The sequence below is a fragment of the Haplochromis burtoni genome, unplaced genomic scaffold (genome assembly GCF_018398535.1).
Source record: "Haplochromis burtoni strain Fernald_Lab_line unplaced genomic scaffold, NCSU_Asbu1 Contig_24, whole genome shotgun sequence".
Taxonomy (NCBI): Eukaryota; Metazoa; Chordata; class Actinopteri; order Cichliformes; family Cichlidae; genus Haplochromis; species Haplochromis burtoni.
Window position 1 is genome coordinate 740,539 of NW_024582385.1, and position 21,396 is coordinate 761,934.

The 21,396-nt window shown below is 42.8% G+C and overlaps 1 protein-coding gene across 1 annotated transcript; it reads left to right on the forward strand.

Annotated features, from left to right (window-relative positions):
• Window positions 1-2,213: 2,213 nt before the first annotated feature.
• Window positions 2,214-21,049, forward strand: wscd1b (WSC domain containing 1b). Its single transcript, XM_005935980.3, has 9 exons — window positions 2,214-2,534; window positions 3,555-4,203; window positions 10,076-10,190; window positions 11,236-11,420; window positions 16,463-16,584; window positions 17,422-17,599; window positions 18,015-18,179; window positions 18,286-18,486; window positions 20,227-21,049. Exons 2-9 carry the CDS (start codon window positions 3,810-3,812, stop codon window positions 20,577-20,579), a joined length of 1,713 nt encoding a protein of 570 aa, XP_005936042.1. The 5' UTR covers window positions 2,214-2,534; window positions 3,555-3,809; the 3' UTR covers window positions 20,580-21,049.
• Window positions 21,050-21,396: the final 347 nt, after the last annotated feature.

Here is a 21,396-nt window from a genome sequence, read left to right on the forward strand (position 1 = left end):
TTTATCTTGGATCAGACAAATAGTCAGACTCCAGCATTTGTCTAAATCCATCTGTTACACAAAGTAGGATTAAATTTAAAAGAAAATTTAAAAAACCCAGCTGAACAAGATAGACCTGCTCTGTCAAATATTTCACCTCCATTCAGTCCATCATAATGCTTTTGTTTTCTGGATGGGAGCAGCTATTACATTTTACTGGGAAAATTGAGGTGTGACATTACATATCTCCAAGAGACATTAAATCCCAGTGCACTGCAAAATATTCTTCATCGTGTTAGAGGCCTCATCATGCCTTGATGACAACAGTGTCTTAACAACTGGATGTTTCCAAAATATATAATACTGCTCTTTCTACAAACAACCTGTGACCCTGTGATTTGTCTTCTACAAGCTGTTATAACTCATATGTTACCAGCACTCTCATGACTGAAGTATCTGCCATTGTGTGATGGTTTGGGTGGGGCAGAGCATAGACCATATCAAAATTCCCAAATCTTTTGTGACGTGGGCAGCATGGATGCGTAGTGGTTAGCACTTTTGCCTCACTGCAACAAGGTCCTGGGTTAGAATCGAAGGTTTAAATGCACCATCAGGCTTGACCCTTTCTGTGCGGGTTTACAAGATCTCTCTGGGTAATTAAGTGATTTGATGCTTTCTAAGTGACTGTAGGTGAGAATGGATTTCTCTCTCTCTGTTAGCCCTATAATAGACTCTTACCTGGCTAAGGTGTAGCTTGCCTCTCGCCCTATAATGGTTAGCGATTGCCTCCCAAATTAGAAAAGTGGAAGACAATTGACGTCTGATTTGTAAAGCGCCATTTCAAAGATTTACAGATGACCATTTGTTGCTCTCATGTTGGTCCCCATAAGCATTCATATTTGGGTGAGACAGTGTAATGCTAAGTTATTTGCTAAAGCTAGCCAGCCAGGTTTTCAAGCTGCATTCATGACCGTCTATATCAGGGGTAGGGAAACTGTCCTGCTGGTTTTAGATATGTCCTTGATCCAACACAGCTGATTTAAATGACTTGAAGTTGTCCAGATTCCTGGTAATGAACTAACCATTTTGATTCAGGTGTGTTGACCCAGGGTGAGAGCTAAAACCTGCAGGACACCCTCCCTTGAGGCCTGGAGTTCCCCTGGTCTAAATGATAACAGACTGCATTGTAACTGCAATAAATATGATCTAGAAAAAACCAACGGCACAACAGGCAAATCATAGAGGTACTGTAAAGCCAGCAACGCTAGCAACTACAGACACCAGCATCCACCTGTTACTTAAAGGATTTCTTAACAAACACACCTCCTTCCAGTTGAAGAAGAAGCTGATGTAGAACATAAATGATCTCGACAGAAAAACCATTTGTAAGAACATAAACATATTATGATGGAGGACAAGTACAAAAAAGTATTTATTAATTCATTTATTAGTTCATTTAGGAATTTATGTATTTATAATTCCTCTGTTTATTGTCAGTTAAATGATCAAATAATGAATTGGCCTACTTTATGAATGTGTGGATAACAAAAGAAAAGGTCGTCTGTAAATGAAATTGCAGATTCATATTTTATTGCATAATTCATTAATAACTCACGAAATAGCTTTCCACTATGTGATCACTTTGACCCACCTTTACTACCTTACTCGGTAACTTCACGGGTAAGTGTGGTTGTTTTCTTTACCTTCAGTCGTGAACACAGATACCGTGACATTTAAGTACTGCTTTGCTCTGCATTGTTGGTGGCAGGAACACGGAGGCCAGGCTCTGACTGTGCTGCTGTAGTGCTAGGACGTCATCCACGCTTGACTGACGCGTGAGTCACGGCAGTTCATTAAGTGCTTCAACGAGCCTAACCTGTAGGGCCACACGCGCGGGAACCACTGCATGATTTGTGCTCTGGATCTCTGAGCAATGCTGATATTGTCAGATTCAGTCCTAGTTTGTTTATTTAGACGTGGATCTGATTATTCTGTGGCGTTTTCTGAAACGTCCTTCAAATGGTTCACGCGTGGGGTTTTATTGCCCCGCCGCCCTCTGCATTGTACCTCAATACATAGTGCACTGTGGGCATGGAGCTCAGTGTATGGAGACGGGCTTCAGCATAGCCTTTGCACGCCTTTTAAGGCCCTCCTTATGTGCAGTAAAGCCTGTGGACTGCTGGACACGACTCCCGTTTGCACGGTGGAGGAGCTGTGACGCGTCCACATCACCAATGCAAATGAGACCGACTACCCCTCCTTCTCGTCCCCATCACCTCCTCTTTCTGTATCTCTCTCTCTCTCTGACACACAAGCACATACACACGTACTGCCTGCGCTTTATATCGCCGTGCCAGCCTTTCGGGGCGACGGAAAGCGGTGCTGGCAGAGAGAAAGAGAGAAAGAGAGAGGGAGAGCGAGCTTATATAACAGCTCTGGGAAACGCCGAGGACACACTCGGTGCACAATAAAGCGAGGAAAACAGCGATCTTAACGGCTATAAACTGATAAGTGATCGCGCAGTGGAAGGATGCCGCGCCGCTTCGGTGCTGAAGGTAAGCCGCATGGTCCAACATTCAATACTGTAAATGGTGGAGGCACAGTGAGGGGCTTTTAAGATGGAAGACCTCGGCTTCTTAAATAGGTGATGCGTGTTTACTCTCGCTTGTGATTCATTTGCCTTTCAACCTCCCATCCCGTTCCACTAAATCAATTCAGCCACGCGTCTTTGTTTTTCACCTCGAATACACAACCGCGAGTTATTTTACGCGTAAAAACGTGGAGTTGAACATAACTTGGGCACTTGGACATGATCGGAGACTGTTCACTGAGCAAACTGTTGCTTCTATCATAGGGAGCATCACCGCACCCCTACTTTTTTGAGGGGGGGTGGAGTGTGTCTTAGAAGGCCTGAGATGAAAAGTAGAGCTGAAGGGCATGACGGTGTGTGACGGCCACCGAGACAACGAGGCATTAATGGATCTCATCGGATGTTCACTCCACTGCTCCACTCTTCAGTCAAAGTGTCAGGCTTCAGAGAACACTGCGAACACCACAGTGTTTTTAGCCTACATATTCAGCGATCCTCAACATCTCATCTTTGCATGTTTTCCCCCACTCATCACTTATTCATCTCTCCACGGATGAGGCAAGAGTTTGTCTGCGCACACTGCTATGATAATCCCCATTTCATAAGCACCCATAATGCGCTCTCCAGACAGTTTTAATCACATGATATTTTTTTCAGTGAGATAGTTGAGATTTGGAAGCTGGGAGATAAGGTCAAGAATGCACTTTAAAACCACAAAGGTTCGGTGTCATTTTAAAATCAGGAATCACAACTTTGGGCAGCAATATGATATAAAAACAAATGCGAACAATGGAAGCAATGGAGCAGCACCATGGGATTTGTTGCAAGACGCTGCAAGACAGAAACACAAGCCGATATGTCAACATAAGCCGTGAATCTAATTCACCAGTCGGGCTCATCTTTTCCTTTTCATTGTGCTGACATATAGAGAAATACGCTTGCATTAAATCTAGCTGCTGCTATTTTTTCTGTTTTCTCCCCCCAGCTTACACCCAAGGATCCCCTTGGAGTCACTGACCACAGCGTTGGATATTAAATCTTTCTGGTGTGATACATCCATTGTTACACTGCTGATCTCAGACTCTGTGGCTTCAAAAGGACCAAGACAATGTTTGCACCTCTGCTAGATCCTACAGGTCTTGTCATTATTATGAAGTTCTAAGTAGGTTACAGATCTGCTCTCTCTCCTTACTCATCAAATGGCCTTCGACTGAGCTGCGAGACAGTAAACGGTATAGGAATGGTGGCACCCTTCTACAAGCTGCACTGCCTCTTGAAGCGGGCTCAAATGCTGCTGCTCTGCTTGGGCATCGCCTATCTGATGGCAGGCAGCATCCTGCTTCTACAGCGCTCCAGCATCAGAGTGGCTCAGCCAAACCTGGCCAGCCTGCCCCCCCTGTGGTCCCTCTCTGCACCTCCTACTGCCCTCAGGACTGCAGGCTTGGGCATGAGGGCACGCTCCAGATGGGTTGCCATTCAGGCTGCGTCTGGAGGGGGAGCCAAGGCAGGAGGGCGACACTGGACTGCTTCCCGAAGCCTGGGGGTCCAACACTTGCATCATCGCTGGTTTCACAGTCTGCTGCCAGAGAGTCCAGAGCAAAGAGTCTCCGTCCAGAGAAGCAGCAAGCACAAAGGTAAATAACTGTGCACAGCTATGAATTTGTCTGCACATTGAGTTGACACTGTCCTGCCTCTATCACTTGTGGCTTGACAAGCTTCACTGCTGTTTTTAGTATAGCTAACTAGCCAGCAGACAAAACAAGCACTGGTCACTGCGTCGCCCTATTTAGATGTATTAGTGTGCCAGTGAAGTGTTAATGCCATTAACGTGCATTATGACAAATGCACGATTCTTTACGTGGAAAAAGATCTTCTCCAATGACTTCTGCTGAGAATGTAGAGCTGGGATTTTAAACACTCTAACACATTTTAGATCTGCTTTTCTAAAACACCGGGACCTCTGCTATGTCACTGACTTGCACCTGTGTGGCCTTCTCACAAACCGTAGGAAGGCCACACAGGTGACCGTGGCCAAGCTTGGACAACTCTTCTGCCATTAAATTAAAAACATATATTACAAAGTCTATGAAAACACTCTGGGGGAAAAAGTGACTAAAATACCCTATGAGCATATTGAGCCGACGGATTTCCCCGTGAACAACATATCAGGAGCACATATGCATGTTTATTTTCTATTTTTGGGCTTTCTTTTTTGTTCAGATGGCCAGGGGCTGGGAAACCGCACTCTCTGCACAGGACTCACATAGTGCACTCACAACAAGCCTCATTCGACATTTATGAACAGATAATCATGACCTTAGAACATTTAGAAGAGCTTCATTATACATTTATATAACATTTTACATTTGGTTGCTTCAGATCTTGTAGATGAAAGATAGAGCTCACTGATCCTCTCGAAACCAGAAGAGTAAAAAAAAAAAAGGCAGGCGAGCACTAAAGTAGCTTCCAGAAAATAAATTAGTAATTATGAAGCTAAAAAAACGATATAATTTCTTACTTGCACTCTCTGCTAAGGAGCCCTCACCATTACTTGAGTACTTTGAGATATCCATGGAGATTTACTCCATTGTTTAACTGTGCCTGTCAGCGCCTTTGCCATTTTGCTGAAATGATAAATACATTGGAATTACCTTCGGTGGAACATTTGTTCTTTCAGCCCATTCTTGAAAAGCATCCCGTAAAAGCTCTTAATCCTTTTTTTAAACAGACACTACATGACCATTCAGTCACTAAGTAGGGTAATACAGATGAAAAATGTTTGAGGCAAGAAAGAGATCAGTTTCAGTAACAGCCATCTGGTAAAGGGTCTTTTTTAAAAAGTATTACCCAGGACACAGAATTCAATTACCCAAGTCTATTGTGCCACAGGCCCTGTGAAAGTAGCCGGTTGAAGGGCTTAGAAAAAAGCGTATTTTTGACACCGTTTCTAAACCAAGTATATGCATTATTTCAGGATATCAGTCCAGATAATAATGAAGCAGTCACTCGAATTCCACAACATGTATTTGACACTGAAATGAAAATCATTTACATGTAAATGCAATATTTAATAAATACATTTAAATTAAATTGTTTTTATATTGCATTAAATCGTAACAAGAGTCACTTTAAGGTGCTTTATCATGTGAGGAAGAGGCCCTCGATTAACCCAGAGAAAACCCCCACAATCAGACAACCTCCTATGAACCAGCACTTGGTGACAGGGGGAAGGAAAAAAATCCCTCTCAACAGGAAGAAACCTCCAGCACAAGCAGGCTCGTGGATGGACAGCCGTCTGCTGCAGTCACTTCCCACCATGACTAACACATTTTTAGCCTAGCTTAACATAAAAACCAGACGCTGGTGGGTCTTGTCAGCAGCTTCCAGCTGCTGTTGCTGGACTTTGAGGCAAGAAATATCTCACTGAACCTCTAGTGGACTGATTCCAAGAAGTCACTGCTTCTGATCAAAAGGCATTTCTGTAAATAGCACCCCACAAAGTCACCATTTAGTTTTTGTGTTAAGCAAACAAACTCCACCATGATGGCAGATTCACACACACACAGAAAGGTGAAAAATGTTAACTGGAGACCTTACTGATATTTGGCCTTCTTACCTCAAATGAGAACCAAAGTAGCAATCTCCATGCTAGCTGTTTTTACACTAAGCTAGCAGCCTACGGTCTTTACCTTCATATTTAGTGTAGCGAGATAAAACAAGCATCACTATTTTCATCTAAAGTTCTGCAAAAGGAAAATATTTCTGCATAAACCTTTAAATGTGTCGTCAAAATAATAGAAAAGCAGAAAGATGTGCTGGTTCCAGCTCCTCAAATGAGATGTGATTGCTGCTATTGTGAATGTTTGTGTACTGGACTACTTGCTGAATAAAGAAAACCTATGACAGTTAATTGACTTGGTAGCAAATGAGTTAATCAAAAGATCAAATTATAATGAAAGTAGGTACAGTCTTAGAGACAGTGTTACATCAATATCAGTTGCAGCACCATGTCTAAAATTATTTAAAAAGCACTTTCCTATTTAGTAGAATAGGCAGTGTAATGGAGAGGGGAAATGCTGCTACTTACTGTGAGTCAAGCAGTAATAAGAAGCTAAATCAGGACTATCATAAGGTGGTTCAGCCAAGGTAGGCTGCCATTAAACAGCTCTTACCCATCCAAAACAGTCTCGTTATCCAAATTTCACGGCTTAAATCTCTGGACTGAAGCCCAAAAGCTTCAGGCCAGCACACATTATCTGAATTTTAAAAATGTGATCATGAGTTACCATCCCCTGTTTGTATTAATCACATAATGAAAACAAATACTTACAATAAAAATCCTTTAAAAGAGATTTTTTTATTTTAATAACAAATGTGAGGACAAGACAGGTGGTTAAACATATCTCTCTATGGTAGCTCATTTATTGGCTGTAATCTGCTGACATATCAGTCCCGCTCTGCTCTGGACTTCCAAAAAGGTGCAAAATCCCAAAAGGCATTTTCATGATTTTAGTCTTTATCCCATCTTTATTCAGTGGCTGCTCTCACGCAGAGGGTGTAGCAGTAATAACATCACACAGCCAGATGGAGAAGTTTGCACATGCATTTTCAGTTTCATATATCCATGGATTCAGGAGCTCTACCTGTTCAAACATTTTATAATAAACGTCAGAGATGTATAATACTTTCTATCTGCTGCTGGAAACCCTACACATTGCAGGAATGAGTGACAAATGTATTTATATGTAAAGTACAAATAAGGAGAGATGTGTAGATGGAGATATGACAAAGTATTTGATTCTCTGGCAAAGTTTCACTCAGTGCTGTAAGTGATTTGTACACACAGGTGGCAGCGGTGCAGTGGTCTGTACTCGTGCTTCCGTGTCCTCCCAAAGCCCAAAGGCACACGGAAGAGTCCAAGTTGCCCCTTGGTTTCGCTGGGAGTCTGATGTGAACGTAATAGGTCTCTGCATTAACTCTGTGATGTGACTGGCAACTCTGAACTTCAGACAAAGAAGAAAAGCTATTTCCATCTGCAGTAATTTATATGTTGCACCATGGCTCTTTCCTGGAGCCTTCCATGCGGGTATGTGGAATGTTTGAGTTAGGCAGAGGAGCAGTTCAGAACAGAGCTGGCGTCAGTGACAACAGATATGACACCGAATAAGTCAGAAACAGAAACAGGAGATTAAGTCAGAAAAAGAGGAGCTGGGCAGGAGGTCGGTTACAAGGTGGGTTTGCAGATAAGGAGCTTAAATAGCATGCCCTCTATGAAATAACCATTTGGATATGTGGAAGTGTATCGGATGTGTGCTGCTACTGAAATCAGTTAATCTGCAGCTGAGCTTGACTCTGTGGCTTCCCTGAATTAATGCTGCACTTGATTTTGTCCTTGTTAAATGCTTTCTCACTACTGCAAATACTCGGTTTGGTTCAGGCGAGCAGTGGCGGCTGTATAGAGCGTGCATCATTCTGACACGCAGCTCCTCCGCATAATGTCTAGACAAGTTCAGGGCTGCAGTGTGTGTGTGAAAAAGTCTTAACAGTCTTAGGAGTGTTGTGTTTTTCAGCATCCGACACCCCGTTGAGATGATCCTCCTCTCATCCTGTCTCAGGTCAGCCTGTAATGCATCGAAACCCTCTTTGTTGTCCTTTTTTTATGACGCTGCTCACACTTGTGAGGGTTTTAGTATGTAGATCCAGCAGCGAGGCTATGAACCCCCTTCAGCGGACTTTAATGGTCACACACAGTTGCTACCCGTGGCAGCAGCACATGTCCTCATTCTTGGCCATCCTGTCATTAGCCTCCTCCATCCAATCCTGCGGGGAAGAATCAGCTCCAGCTCAGCCATCTGTCTTGGTGTTTAAGAAAGCAGCACAGTGGCAAGCCAAAAGTGCCATGTCTGGGAATTCAGGCTGATTCCCTCCATTAACCCTGAGCTGCTATTGCCCGGGGCCTCTTCCTCACTTTGATTAAAACAATGACCTGCACCGCTGGGTGGCTGAGAAGCATAGGGGGCATCACCTTGAGTGATGCCATTTGAGTTTCTTCTTTGGTGGTCCCAGCCTTTCAGTACTTTGAGGCAGCAGCTACCGTTGTACTCCTGCATTTGTTTTTTGGGCGCCGGCGGCTGGTGACTCAGCCTGACTCCAGCACAACAGGCTGGATGAGCTTCAGAAGACATTGCAGACTGATTGAATCACAAATTCGATACGGTGATGCTTGGCCTGCCAGAGATTTCACAGCCCATTGCGTGTTTCTGTCTTGTCTGCTCACCTTACTGCACATTCCATCAGTCCCCGTCACATGCACCTCCAACACTTATTAAATCCTCTCTTTGACCAGTTGGCATCGGCCTATTTCGCCGCTGGTAGTAAAGTGAAAACAGAAAGCCAAGCCCCTCGTGTCCTTAAAACCTATAAACATCGATACACGTAAATTCATGTTAGGGATTGCAAAATAAACCTAAAAGCCAAGTATGTGCACGCACTCCATCCACCAAAAACTCAGTTCCTAAAGGACTAACAACATCTAGCATGTGGCCTCAAAACATAATAGTGTCAGACTCGAGGAGGAAGATGGAAATTAAATCTGCACACAAAGAAATGCATCAGCTCCCTCGCTGAAAATGAAATTTATAAAGAAAACTTTAATGTGTCAGCTGAGCAGAGTTTGATGTTGCAATGTGGCAAAGACAGGGATTACATCAAAGACTGAATCTGGGTTACATCTTATATGGTGCCTTAATCTTGTCAGCACATCATAATAGTCTGCCGTAGCCTATTATGCGTTACATCCTTCTTTCTGCACGGGTGATTTTTATTTTAGTGGAAGTAAATAGGTTCACAGTAATGCAGAAATACCAATCATCTACATTGCTGGATAAATCAAGCCTTGCCATGTTATAATTTAGTTGGATGTTATGGCTCACGATACATGCTGCTGTGCATAATAACCGTGAGTAAGTGATGACGCAAAGGCTGTTTTGGTTCTGCCAGTCTTGGAGAATGTGTCCGGAGCCAAACCGAAGATGCCATATCAAGTTGCAGAGGAGTGTGTCAACATGTGTGTGTGTGTGCAACATGGACCAAACACAAACATGGACATACACAATTTGTCTCATTTCTGTTTGATTTTAAAAAACAAATGTGTTCTAAGTTTGCGAGGCACTACGTAGGACATTATTTAGTTTGTCAGTGGTGCTAATGGTGATTATTTTTATACCTTATGAGTCTGTCACTCAGTTTAATTTGACCAATAAAGGATGATAGGCGAAAACTAAGGGAAAATTCCAAGGTCAAATCAAAGAAAAAAGAAATGCGTTGCTGGAAATCCGTCCGATTCTTGAATGACAAGTACCCGATTCCTGTTTTATTATTAGATTTGACCATAAATGTGTACTTTTCATTCAGCTGCCTTGGTTTTGTGATTGCGCACGCTAAGTGCCACCACAGGACTTTTCTGCCTGAATGAATTTTAATTTCACATTTCTTTTCTTCATATAGGAACCTACATCGGATGCTTCCTTCACAACGCCAGTGATCGAGCCCTGGGAGGGACCATGCTTTACGACCTGCGCAAAATGACCAGTTCTTTGTGTCAAGACACCTGCTCGGAAAGGTAATGCGTTCACAGCGGGCTCCTGTGAAGGGACCACAGAAAGCTCGCTGTGTGAGTAAATGCTTTGGATCTCAGTCTCCTCCATGAATGCCTCCTGTGTTTTGAGCTATAGCGGAGAGCCAGGTGGCTGGATGACAGTAAAAGATGAGGGGGTGAGGAGTGAGAGAGGGGAGAATGAAGAGCAGGCCAGGACAGAAGGCTCGATCTGTTGCAGAAAAAGGAAGAAGGGAGGTGTTTGTGTGTGTGTTATAGAACGCTTAATGAGCTGAGTCCAGCAGTTGGTGAATAAATCAGTGGTTAGATATGTGCTTTTCCTGTGGACGTGCTGTGGTGTGGAAGTCTCTGACTGGGTCAGTGTGAGCCGAGTAATCAGCGCTGCCACATCCTCAACAAACCTGTTATTAAACATGTAGAGACAGGTGGAATTTTTCAAACACAACTCAAAGAATGACCTGCTTGAATTATTCCTTTTTATATGTTAGCAGCCAGGAAGCAGTGCATCCCCAGTGAAACGGGAACAGCCGAGGACAGATGGATGCTGCCAGGCGGATAGCTGGCGCTTCCATCTCAAATGCAAACCCACCCTCTGCCTGTCCACATGGAAGGCAGTCTCGTTACCTGAGCGAGCCAATTACCGCAATGAGCAAAAGTAAAAAGTCAAGGCAATTTATGAGCAAGCTTCAAAGGACATACATGAAAAGGTCAGTTTTGATGAGGTCTCTGTCTTTCCCAAGGAGCCTGGATAAAGGAAGAGGAAAGGGGGATGAGTCACAAGAGCCTTGATATGTAAAGTACAGATCAGAGGTGACTGCACTGCAGCCAGAAGAAGGCATTACACAGTCAGGAGAGTGCAGAATGAAAAGCACTGATGGCTATCACGGGGAAACTGTATGTGTAAGCCCGGTAACTTTGAGTTAAATGATAAGTTTGAAATGTTATCGAAAGTCCTGTGGGAAAGCATAGCCAGAGGGCAATAGCTTCAGGTTATGGATTGCCATTGGCTAGGGCAATAACTATCAGTGTGTGTGTGTGTGTGTGTGTGCAGTGGTTACCAGTTTGCAGGTCTGGAGTACGGAGCAGAGTGCCACTGCGGGAATCGGATTAGCAGCCCTCGGGCTCCGGAAGAGGATTGTAGTCTGGTGTGTCGGGGTGAGAGGGGGTCTCCCTGTGGCGGCGTGGGCCGTCTCTCCATATACAAGGTGGAGGAGCAGCTGCCAGGTCACAGAAAATGTGAGTCGACTTCCCTCAGGGAAGACACGGCACCGTTTACTATTTATACCCTACACGGGCTCCGCAGATGAGTGAAGAAATGACTGAAGTTAAATTCTCAAAACACAACAACACAGAAAAATTAAAGCTATGCACTCCCCACACCGCCATCTATAACGCTGCCACATGCCGCTGTGCAACCAAAGCCTTATACATACAGCACATTTGATTCCTCTGTCCAGGAACTAACTTAGAGAAAGCGCCAACAATCAGATGACTGGTATAGATAGCAGTTGTGTTATTGTAAGGGTTGACCTTACCACATAAAGGACCTTGTTGTGATTTGGTGCTGTATGAATTCAACACAGTTTAAATTGAACTGAATTTAGTACCACAGGATCCAAAGTTTCTACTGTCTCAAATCAACATTTTCTTCTTTGGTGAATCCAACGTTTCAGAGGTATACTGCCATCAGTTTTTGTTGTTTTCTTTTCTCTAGTGCAGGGGTGTCCAACTCCCACACAGCTGAATCAAATGTTTGGATTACCTCTTCAGCATGCCATCAAGTTTGGCAAAGGCCGGGTAACTAGTCATTCATTTGATTCAGGTGTGTCGGAACAAGGATGTGTCTAAAAGCTGCAGGACAGTAGCTCTCGAGGACTGGAGTTGGACACCCCTGCTCTAGAGATGTTGTCAAGTTGGTCAGCGTGTCACTTCCACGGTGCATTATTCATATTTTGTTGGTCAGTGAGGATGCGTTGTCGATGCGATGAGGGAGAATTGTTTTGGAGACACAACCAGAGAAGCATCTTTAACATTCATCATCTTTTGTCTGGAACCACCCAACATTACTCATATTTTGAAGGTTTTATCGTCATTTACTTCCTCTAAATGTGTCTACATATACTTAACCATAACTTTGCTTTGTCTAACCCAGTGTTGGCCAATTACTTGAATAAAGTACTTAGTTACTAATTGTTGATTACATCTCCAAGAAAATAATCCCATTACTTTACTGATTATTTATTTTCAAAAGTAATTAGTTACTTTATTACTTAGATACTTTTTAAAAACATGATACACATCCTGAATAAGTAATAAAGCATTAGGCCTTTCAACCCAAATCGATCTTTGTCTGCATAATCCATCATATAAAATTGAATCAAATGGAAAAGTCACTTTTAAAAAATTGTTTTATTAGTTTTAAACTTTTATGCATCAAGCAAAAATTAAATTATATCCAACAGTCTCTGATTGTTGCATATAACATTTAAACCTATTTTCTGCATTTTCCAAGATATACAATAAAATAATGTTCAGAATCAAAGATTCAGCAGCACTAAGTCCTGTCGCTCTTGAATCTATTTTCAGTTGTTTAGCAGGAGTGGGGCCTGTGGAGGTTTGCCCGGAGCCGCAGCGGTCATGTCATGGAGGGGAATGGGAATTTCACATTCCCGTGGTGGCGTGCTGGGTCCTTGATCAGATTTGAAGTTAAATTTTTCGCTGTTCCTGCCACGGACGTCGCACGCTCGTACGCCATTGTCATGAGACACTTTCACAAATGAAATCATGGTTTAGTAACGCAGTAATGCAGCGTGCTTACTAGAAAGTAACAGTAATCTATTACTTTATTCCAATAGTAATCACTTACTTTACTCATTACTTGAAAAAAGTGGTCGCATTACAAGTAATGCGTTACTGCCCATCTCTGGTCTAACCTAACCACTCCGGAAAAAATGAAAGCGTCTGATATGAATCAAAGAATCAGATAACTTTTGGGATTCACAGCTAGGAGCAAAGAAGAAAGTTAAGTGAATTACAATGAAAAGCACAGCAGGATAGGATAAGGATTTGTCTTAGTGCACAGTGTTACAGAAGGAAAGGGGAAGGTGTGTGAAACGGTGGGGGCTTTATTCAAGAAAGATTATCATAAAAAGGTATTTATCAGCCCGCACATCAACACGCACACACACACACACACACACACACACACACACACACACACACACTGAGCTGATTTGCATAAATGAACCGATGCCACTTGTGACTAAAATGATGCATTGTGTTAGGTTTACACCTAATGCAAACGAAATTAAGTAATAAATGGAGCAACAGCGAGCACATATTTAAACCATGAATAAATAATGAGCAAACATTTAATATGCTACTAACAAAAAAAAAACGAAACTGAACTCCTTCCGTAAGAAAATGTAAGCATGTAATAGTGTTTACTCTCCACTCTAAAAGTCCTTGTCTGAGTCATCTCAGACTGTGTGACAGACTGGCTGAGATGTGTCAGCATTTCTTTGGCTGATGTTTAAATTGACAAATCCTTCCATCGCCGTTCCTGCGGTCATCATATTTGTCTGATGCACACCTAGAAAGCAGGCTGCATTGCTGCGACAGCCATCTGCGAGCTATCATCTGTTGATGCTCAGACATGCATGAGTGACAAATCCTGTTGGTTCTGGTATTGTTGTAGTATTTGTAATGCAAAATAATAAGAAAAATATAACACAGCAACATCCTGTTCTTTGTTATTTTTCATGCCATTGCTTCCTCTGGGAAGATGGTCTTGACAAAATTGTGTTACTGTGTTACTGGCAACTGTGCTTTGTTGTTATTCCACTCCTTTGCTTCTTTGCAGTATTATGCCAAGTGTAGCTTTAAATGGTGATTTTTTTGGGAGTCAAGTCCAGTTCTTGGGTTTGTCACCCCCAAACATGTCTCTTTTCATTATGGAGAAATAGCAAAAGTTTTGATCTGACCATAATAGCTTATCTCTGTGATCATCTGCAAATTTCAGTTTGAAGAAGCAAGAATTTCTTTCCTGGTCGACACCGTCTTAGACCATGGCAATGTGAACCTTGCTTCACTGTAGACAGTAACGCTGGTGTTCCAGCGGTTTTCAGTTTGAGCGTTGGTGGTTACTGAATACACCCATTCGATTTCCTCTCATATGCCCACATAGCAAAATTGGAAAGGCCCGGATCTGGCCCACACAATGTGCTTACACATGGTCCACATACTGCAAAGAATGACGGCCCTTTGTTGGCCCAGATCTGGTTTGCCAGAGGTGGCCCACACATTGGCCAGCACAAGGCCAGTTGTAGACACACTGGTGGTCCTGTGCTGGCCCAGAACAGTTTCAGATCTGGCCCCAAATGTCAGCCTAACGTGTACTTGAATCAGCCCATATGATAACAACATGTGCCAGAACATAATAGTGCAAAAGTAACATGACAGTGAATCTTATATAGCGCTTTTCTGCTCAAAGTGCTCTATAAAACATGCCACATTCACCCAATCATGCACTTTCTCTAAACTGAGAGCTTCCTAACTGCATTCATACACATTCACACTCTTGACATGCAGACTGGAAGAGCCAGGGATCAAACCACTAATCTTCCGATCAGTAGGTGACCTGCTCGACCTCCTGACCTACAGCTACCTGGTGATGAACATGAGTAAACCCTCACTAGGTTTTGGATAAAGTGTACACTCACAAGCCTGTCAAACCTGCATTTGAAACCATACCATAGCAGTATAGTATTGCAACATGGCATTTGGGTCTTCTAACTAAAATAGGAAAATAGGAACATAAATAGTGCCATCATTGCCAGACCTGGCCCACATCTGGTTGACATACACCCTGCCATGACACCAGTCAGTCAGAAGTGCCAGCTTGATGCCGGATCTGGGGAAGACCTGCTTTCTATGAGCCTGGGCCACATAAACCAAACCATGGGCCTGGCCCATATCTGGATGACATACCACTTACCATGCCAGAAGTCAGCCAGCAGTGCCGGCTTGAGACCAGATCCGGGCCAGACCTGTCTGCTATGTGGGTGAGGCTGAGAGTTTAGGTCTTCTTCCATATCCTGGCAAAGTGGTGACACATCTATATAACTTGTACATAAAATTGTTTGAACTGATGATCTTGGAATGTGCAGTTATTTAGAAATGGTTGTAAGAGACCATGCTACACATGCTGATCTACAGCTCCCCTTCTTGCTGTTATTGCTGTGAGTCTTGGTCAGTCCAGTCACATCTGTCAAATTAAATCATTTTTGTGCTGGCAAAGAGAAACTATCAGTATAGTCTACCATGATTGCTAGCAAAGAGTTAATTACATTGGTCTTGTTAAAAGTTAAAAATCAGCATAGAACTTTTAGCACCACTTATTAAAATATTTAAGAGTATATATCTACGTACTTCAGCCTGTATGTGTACTTTTGAGTCTGTGTGCATTAGGGAAAATCCAAAATAAATGTAAACTTATTTTTATAGTCATTAAAGACGTATCCTTTATTCCACCCTGAAAAACAAACAGTTCAAAGACATCATTAAAAGCTTCAAATTACCATGACATTCATGCCCATGATGAGTGTACATAAACCTCTGACTGTATATTATTTGACATTTACATTTAAGTAAATACTTAAAGTTGCATTATCTTAGCAGGATGTTGCACAAAGTTAATGTGCCACTTTTAAAATGTCAAGCTTTTAACCTGTGTTGCTGTTCTGGATGGTCCTTAATGCTTCATTTTAAAACCTTTTTGACAGCTCATTACTCTTCTTTGTTTTATGACTAAACTCTTGACTGAACTAAACTAATTATGTATTAGCCCCACAATGACCACGACAAATCCAGCTATAATGATTATCCATAACTTTTTCTTATAAAAACTGTTTTCACTTGTGTAAAGATTTGCACCCTCTTCCTGTTGCAGTCAAGGGCGAATCTATTATATAAGCAGCTGATGATCATAAACAATATTAATATTCATGACTGGAAGCTTCGGCGTCTCTGGAGATTTGCAGCTGACTTGTGAATGTATTACACTGTGTACCAGAATTCAGCCAAGTATGGAAAGATAATTATCGCAGAAACCCTTTGCATGTACATTTCTTTGAAAATCTGACATTTGCTACTTGTTTGTATAGAAATAAATGCTCCCCAATGTTGACCAAAGCAAGGCAAACCCTTCAAATGTGTTTTGCAGTCACTAGCAGAGCGCTATTCCTTATCATCCCCGTGTGCGTTTTTCCTCCTTGCAGTCAGAAATGTGCACTACCGGGGTTGCTTCAAGTTGCTGAAAAGCATCATCGGCACCTTCCCCGTCTACTCCTTTCAGCCGAACCTAACCACGCAGTCATGCATCGAGACGTGCACTGATAAGGTTTGAATTTCTCCTCTGCAAATTACAGCAATGATGATCAATTTATTGTACACTCTACTTGTGGTTCTCCACTCAGGGAGCTGTCTTCTCTCCCTGGAGAACACATGTAGGAGCACAGAGCTCTCTGGATTTTTGCTGAATATTTTAGGTTTAATGTGTCTGTAATGAGATGTAGATACTCTGCATCCTGCACTGAGATCTTACTCTGTGCAGCTGTGTCGCCTCCAAAAAAACAGAAATATGGATGGTAGAAATATTGGCAGTGACTGCAATATGATTAATTCTCACCGTGCAGTGTGTGTTTATGCATGCATATCAGTTCCAAAAAAGTTTCACTCCAGTGTCCTCGTGTTGTGACATTGAGCATTCTAACCTCCTGCTACCTGGCAGAGTGAGGTAAAATAAGAGAGTTGGGATGTTCTGCAGATTCAGCTGAGTAAATGGTAAATGGACTGGTTCTTATATAGCGCTTTTCTACTCTGTCTGAGCAATCAAAGCGCTTTACACAACGAATTCATTCACCCAATCACACAAGCACTTCTTCTAAGCTCTTAAGTGCTCTATCTAACATTCACACACATTCACACTCCGATGGATGCATCGGAGAGCAACATCGGGTTAGTTTCTTGCCCAAGGATATTTGGATTGCAGCCTGGAGCAGCCCGGGCTTGAACCACCGACCTTCTGGTTAGTGGCTGACCTGCTCTGCCACCTGTCAGGTGGCATCTGAGCTAAGATGACAGATCACCCTTAGCTAGATTAGAAGTCTTTGGAGAGAAAAATTGGTGTGATGAGTCATATGACAACCTGAAGAACATTTGTGCTTTTGGTTTGTAGGAGCTCCCACTGGCTGTGTTCAAGAAACCCCACTGTTTCTGTACATGGACGTCATCTCTTTTCAGTCTCAACCAGCAGTCGGACAACCAGCAGTGTGTGGGGAACCACACCATCGCCTCTGCACTCACGGCGTCCACAGAGCCTGACCACTACCAAGTTTACCATACCCCTGTGCTTGGTGAGATATTTGTTACACAATGCAAAAATGTGTTAGCCATCTGCACGTGTTTTTATTTGTAAATGTATTATTTTGAGCCCATCCCACTGTGCCGTGTCAGTCATTTTTTGCTGATCATGCAGTGTAGTTAAAGTTCCAGTCTTGCATTAATTCTAAGTCCCAACTGAGAGACTTTCTGTGACCACTGTGTTGTTTTCTTGGGGTCAGATGCTTAGTAAAAATGAAAACAGTCTTCATCCCAAATTTCAGCTCTGATCTGTGACTTGCAATCCTACTGCAATTTGTGCCACGTAATGAAAAAACTCCATTTCAGGCTCTCTGCTACAATACTTACTATATATTCTCATGCATATTCTGATATATTCTGATATTCTGCTGATATACAACAGCTGAAACAAAAAAACTGTGCTTCCAGACTCCAGGTGCAAAGAGAGGATGTTTCTGCCTCAAAGATCCAGTTCCCTTGTGGCTCTCTCTAGTTTTCCCGGGGCAGGCAACACCTGGGTACGACACCTGATCGAGCTTGTGACCGGCTACTACACTGGCAGCTTCTATTTCGATGGCACACTGTACAACAGAGGTGGGGAGAGCACAGTCCGTGTCCTGAAATGAGAGTTTAAGTGGGTGCTTGATGAAATATTGCCCTACAGCTGACTGTTATCTATTCATTTATTCATTGGTACCAGGTTTCAAAGGCGAGAAGGACTACTGGAAGAGTGGCCGCAGCATTTGCGTAAAGACCCATGAAAGTGGGCAGAAAGAAATTGAGATGTTTGACTCTGCCATCCTGCTGATTCGCAACCCTTACCGCTCCTTAATGGCTGAATTCAACCGCAAGTGCGCCGGACACTTAGGACACGCCACAGATGCCCAGTGGAAGAGTAAAGGTGATGTAGTCCAATAGAATGAAGTGGTTTATGGCTCAGCTGAAGGTTGCTATAGTTACTGCTGCATAATGTCCTGCTGTTGATGATACAACAAGAGTAGACAAGAGATGAATGTCGTGAAGCACCTTTATATTTACAGGCCAGCACTCAAGACTCACTCCTGAGCACCAGACAGCCACCCTTTAAGAAAAGTCAAACTTTGTCTAAACTTTGTTTAAAAGTTGTCTTTTTACTTTGTTCCACTAAACAATTATCTGTTGAGTAAAGTCTAAAAAATGGAATATAGCATTCAGGCATAGCAGACATCAGATCACACCCTTCATTGTGTCTCGTTTGTGGCTTTTTGGGCGAGTCTCTGCATGGTCATACTGTTCCCACATACTTGGGCGGTATAGCGAGATTTATGGTCGAGCATAGGTGATGTGTTCACTGTCCACTCCAGCCAGGAGACCGCTTTCCAAGCAGATGCTTGCGTTACCTGTGACAATCAGAAGCAATGGGAATCTTGGAGGGCTGGATAGGAGTGGTTGAAACCGTAAACGTGTACGCAGACGGACCTTTGCGGGATCGTAAATCTCGTTATTGGCGCCGCTGCGGTTAGGGTCGTCATTTCACAGGAAGAAGGTTCTTGGTTGGTTGTAGCTTTATGCTTTTCACGTCTCTTTAATATCTCTCCTCACAGGTTTTAATTCAACTTTTTTACAAGTCGCTTGAACTGAAATGAGTTTACGGGGACTACATTCACCTATTTAATAGTTTTTATTTGCTCTGAGTTTTTAAATGCCTTCTCTCCATACCGTGGGGTTAAAGAAGACAACATTCATGTTGCTCACAGCACTGAAAATAGTTGATTTTCAAAAGACAGTGAAAAAGCAGTTTCTTGGTCCCACTGAAAGCTGTTGACAGAGTGTTCTGAGGATAATGCAGAATACAGATGAGTGTGGACTGAAAGCTACTGCTGTGGCATCATGCTGCTAAACCATCACCATGCTGCACTACTTCTTGACAGTTTTTTTCTTTGTTTCTTACAAAATGTAACTACAATGTCTCATGTATAGTTTAAGAACGTAATGAATGTTATAGAAAAAAAGTTAAAATATCTCATTTCAGTCACAGTCCCAAGCTTAAAAACACCTCGATGCGCTCATCAACCCTTGTATGTGGCTATTGGCTGCTCTTACACAAAAAACTCAAACAAAATAAAACACCAGTTCCACAACCAGTTAGTTAGAGACCCAACAACGAGCCAGCCTGTCTATACCACAGGCATATACACACACATGCTGCATTGTCTCCTCTCTGCCTGCTTCCTGGCTGACATTCCAGTTTCTCTTTTTTTTCACACGATGATGAATGATGTTTATCATCTGATTGCAGTGCATGAAATCATTTGATTTATAGTCTTCACCTTGGGAGTAACTATGTTGAAGTTGTACTGCCGTTTGATATCCACACAGTGGAGCTCTCCACAGTTTTTACGCATATTTTTTTCCATAGTTTGTGTCATAACCAGTTGAGTTGCGTCTTCCACATTCACACAGATAAACATTCACTCAGATGATCATTTGGGACACGTACATTTTTTTAACTTAGTTCTGCAATCAGTTATTCAACACTGACACAGACACAAAAATGAAAATTCTCAGAAGCATGCAGTATATTGATAAAATCCAACGTCTATGTGTGATTCCTGATCAAATTAGCTATAAATAATCCAACTGTACCCTCTTTCACTTGCAGAATGGCCAGAGTTTGTCTCCAGCTATGCCCCCTGGTGGGCATCTCATGCTGTGAGCTGGCTGAAGTTTGGCCGTCGCCTCCTGGTGGTGCATTATGAGGAGCTGCAGCAAGATCTCCTCCCCCAGCTCCGGCTCATCACAGCCTTTCTAAACGTCACTATGACAGAGGAGAGGTTTCTGTGTGCAGAGAGCAACCAAGACGGGCATTTCAAACGCTCAGGGGCTCAGCGGCCCTCTTTTGACCCATTCACTCCCGACATGAGACAGATGATTGACTCCCACATTCATGCTGTTGACCAGGCGCTGCAGAGCAGGAACTTTAGCGGACTTCCACAAGATTACCTCCCCAGATGATGATGTGAAAAGGTCATGAGGTAGTTCTTTAAATGACTGGTACAGCAGAGGTGTGTGAGAGGAAAGGTTTCCACCGAGTGCTACGTGGGGAGCAGACACACGCTGGCCAATGTAGGCGGCCCACCTGACTCTTTAATAAGCCAGTCACACTGTGAATGCCCGTAGAATCAGAGAAACTCTTTAGAGGTCACTGGAGAAACATTTCAGTTCATTGTGAAATTCTACAGAGAACAGGTATGAAAGCGTCAAGGCCAGGACTGCCTCTATGCAAGCAGCAAATATGATGATTACTCAGAAAGGATTTGTTAGGCAGTAGATCTGGATGTATCTGTATGTCCTTCAGAGCTGCTGCATGCTGTTATATGGACATGAACTCAGAAATATGGTGATGACAATGAAAACTTCTCCAAACTGTATGAAATGTTTCTATTAGCATTTTATTTCATTAAATGCGTTTACTTTGAGCTGGGTGCAGTTGCGTACACTGGCATCACTTGAAACGTGTCTCACTTTATTGTTACCAGGTGAGGACAGGTGTGTCTCCATTTCCAAGGTGACATTGGGAGGGTTTGTGTATCTGCTGTTCAGCTTGTCACAAAGAAAGCAAACACGTGTGTGCGCTGTAGATCTCTTAGCAAAGGATTCGCATATTGCTCAAGTGCAGATGTTTTTCAATCGTTCCTGGAATAACCTGGGAGAACAGTGCCACCTGGTGGTTGAATTTGCACCTATCAGTACTACGAACACTGGTGCAAATTCCTTTCTCTGCATTCACCATTACATTTTTATTTTTTATTTGAGTCACGTTCTTGTATCT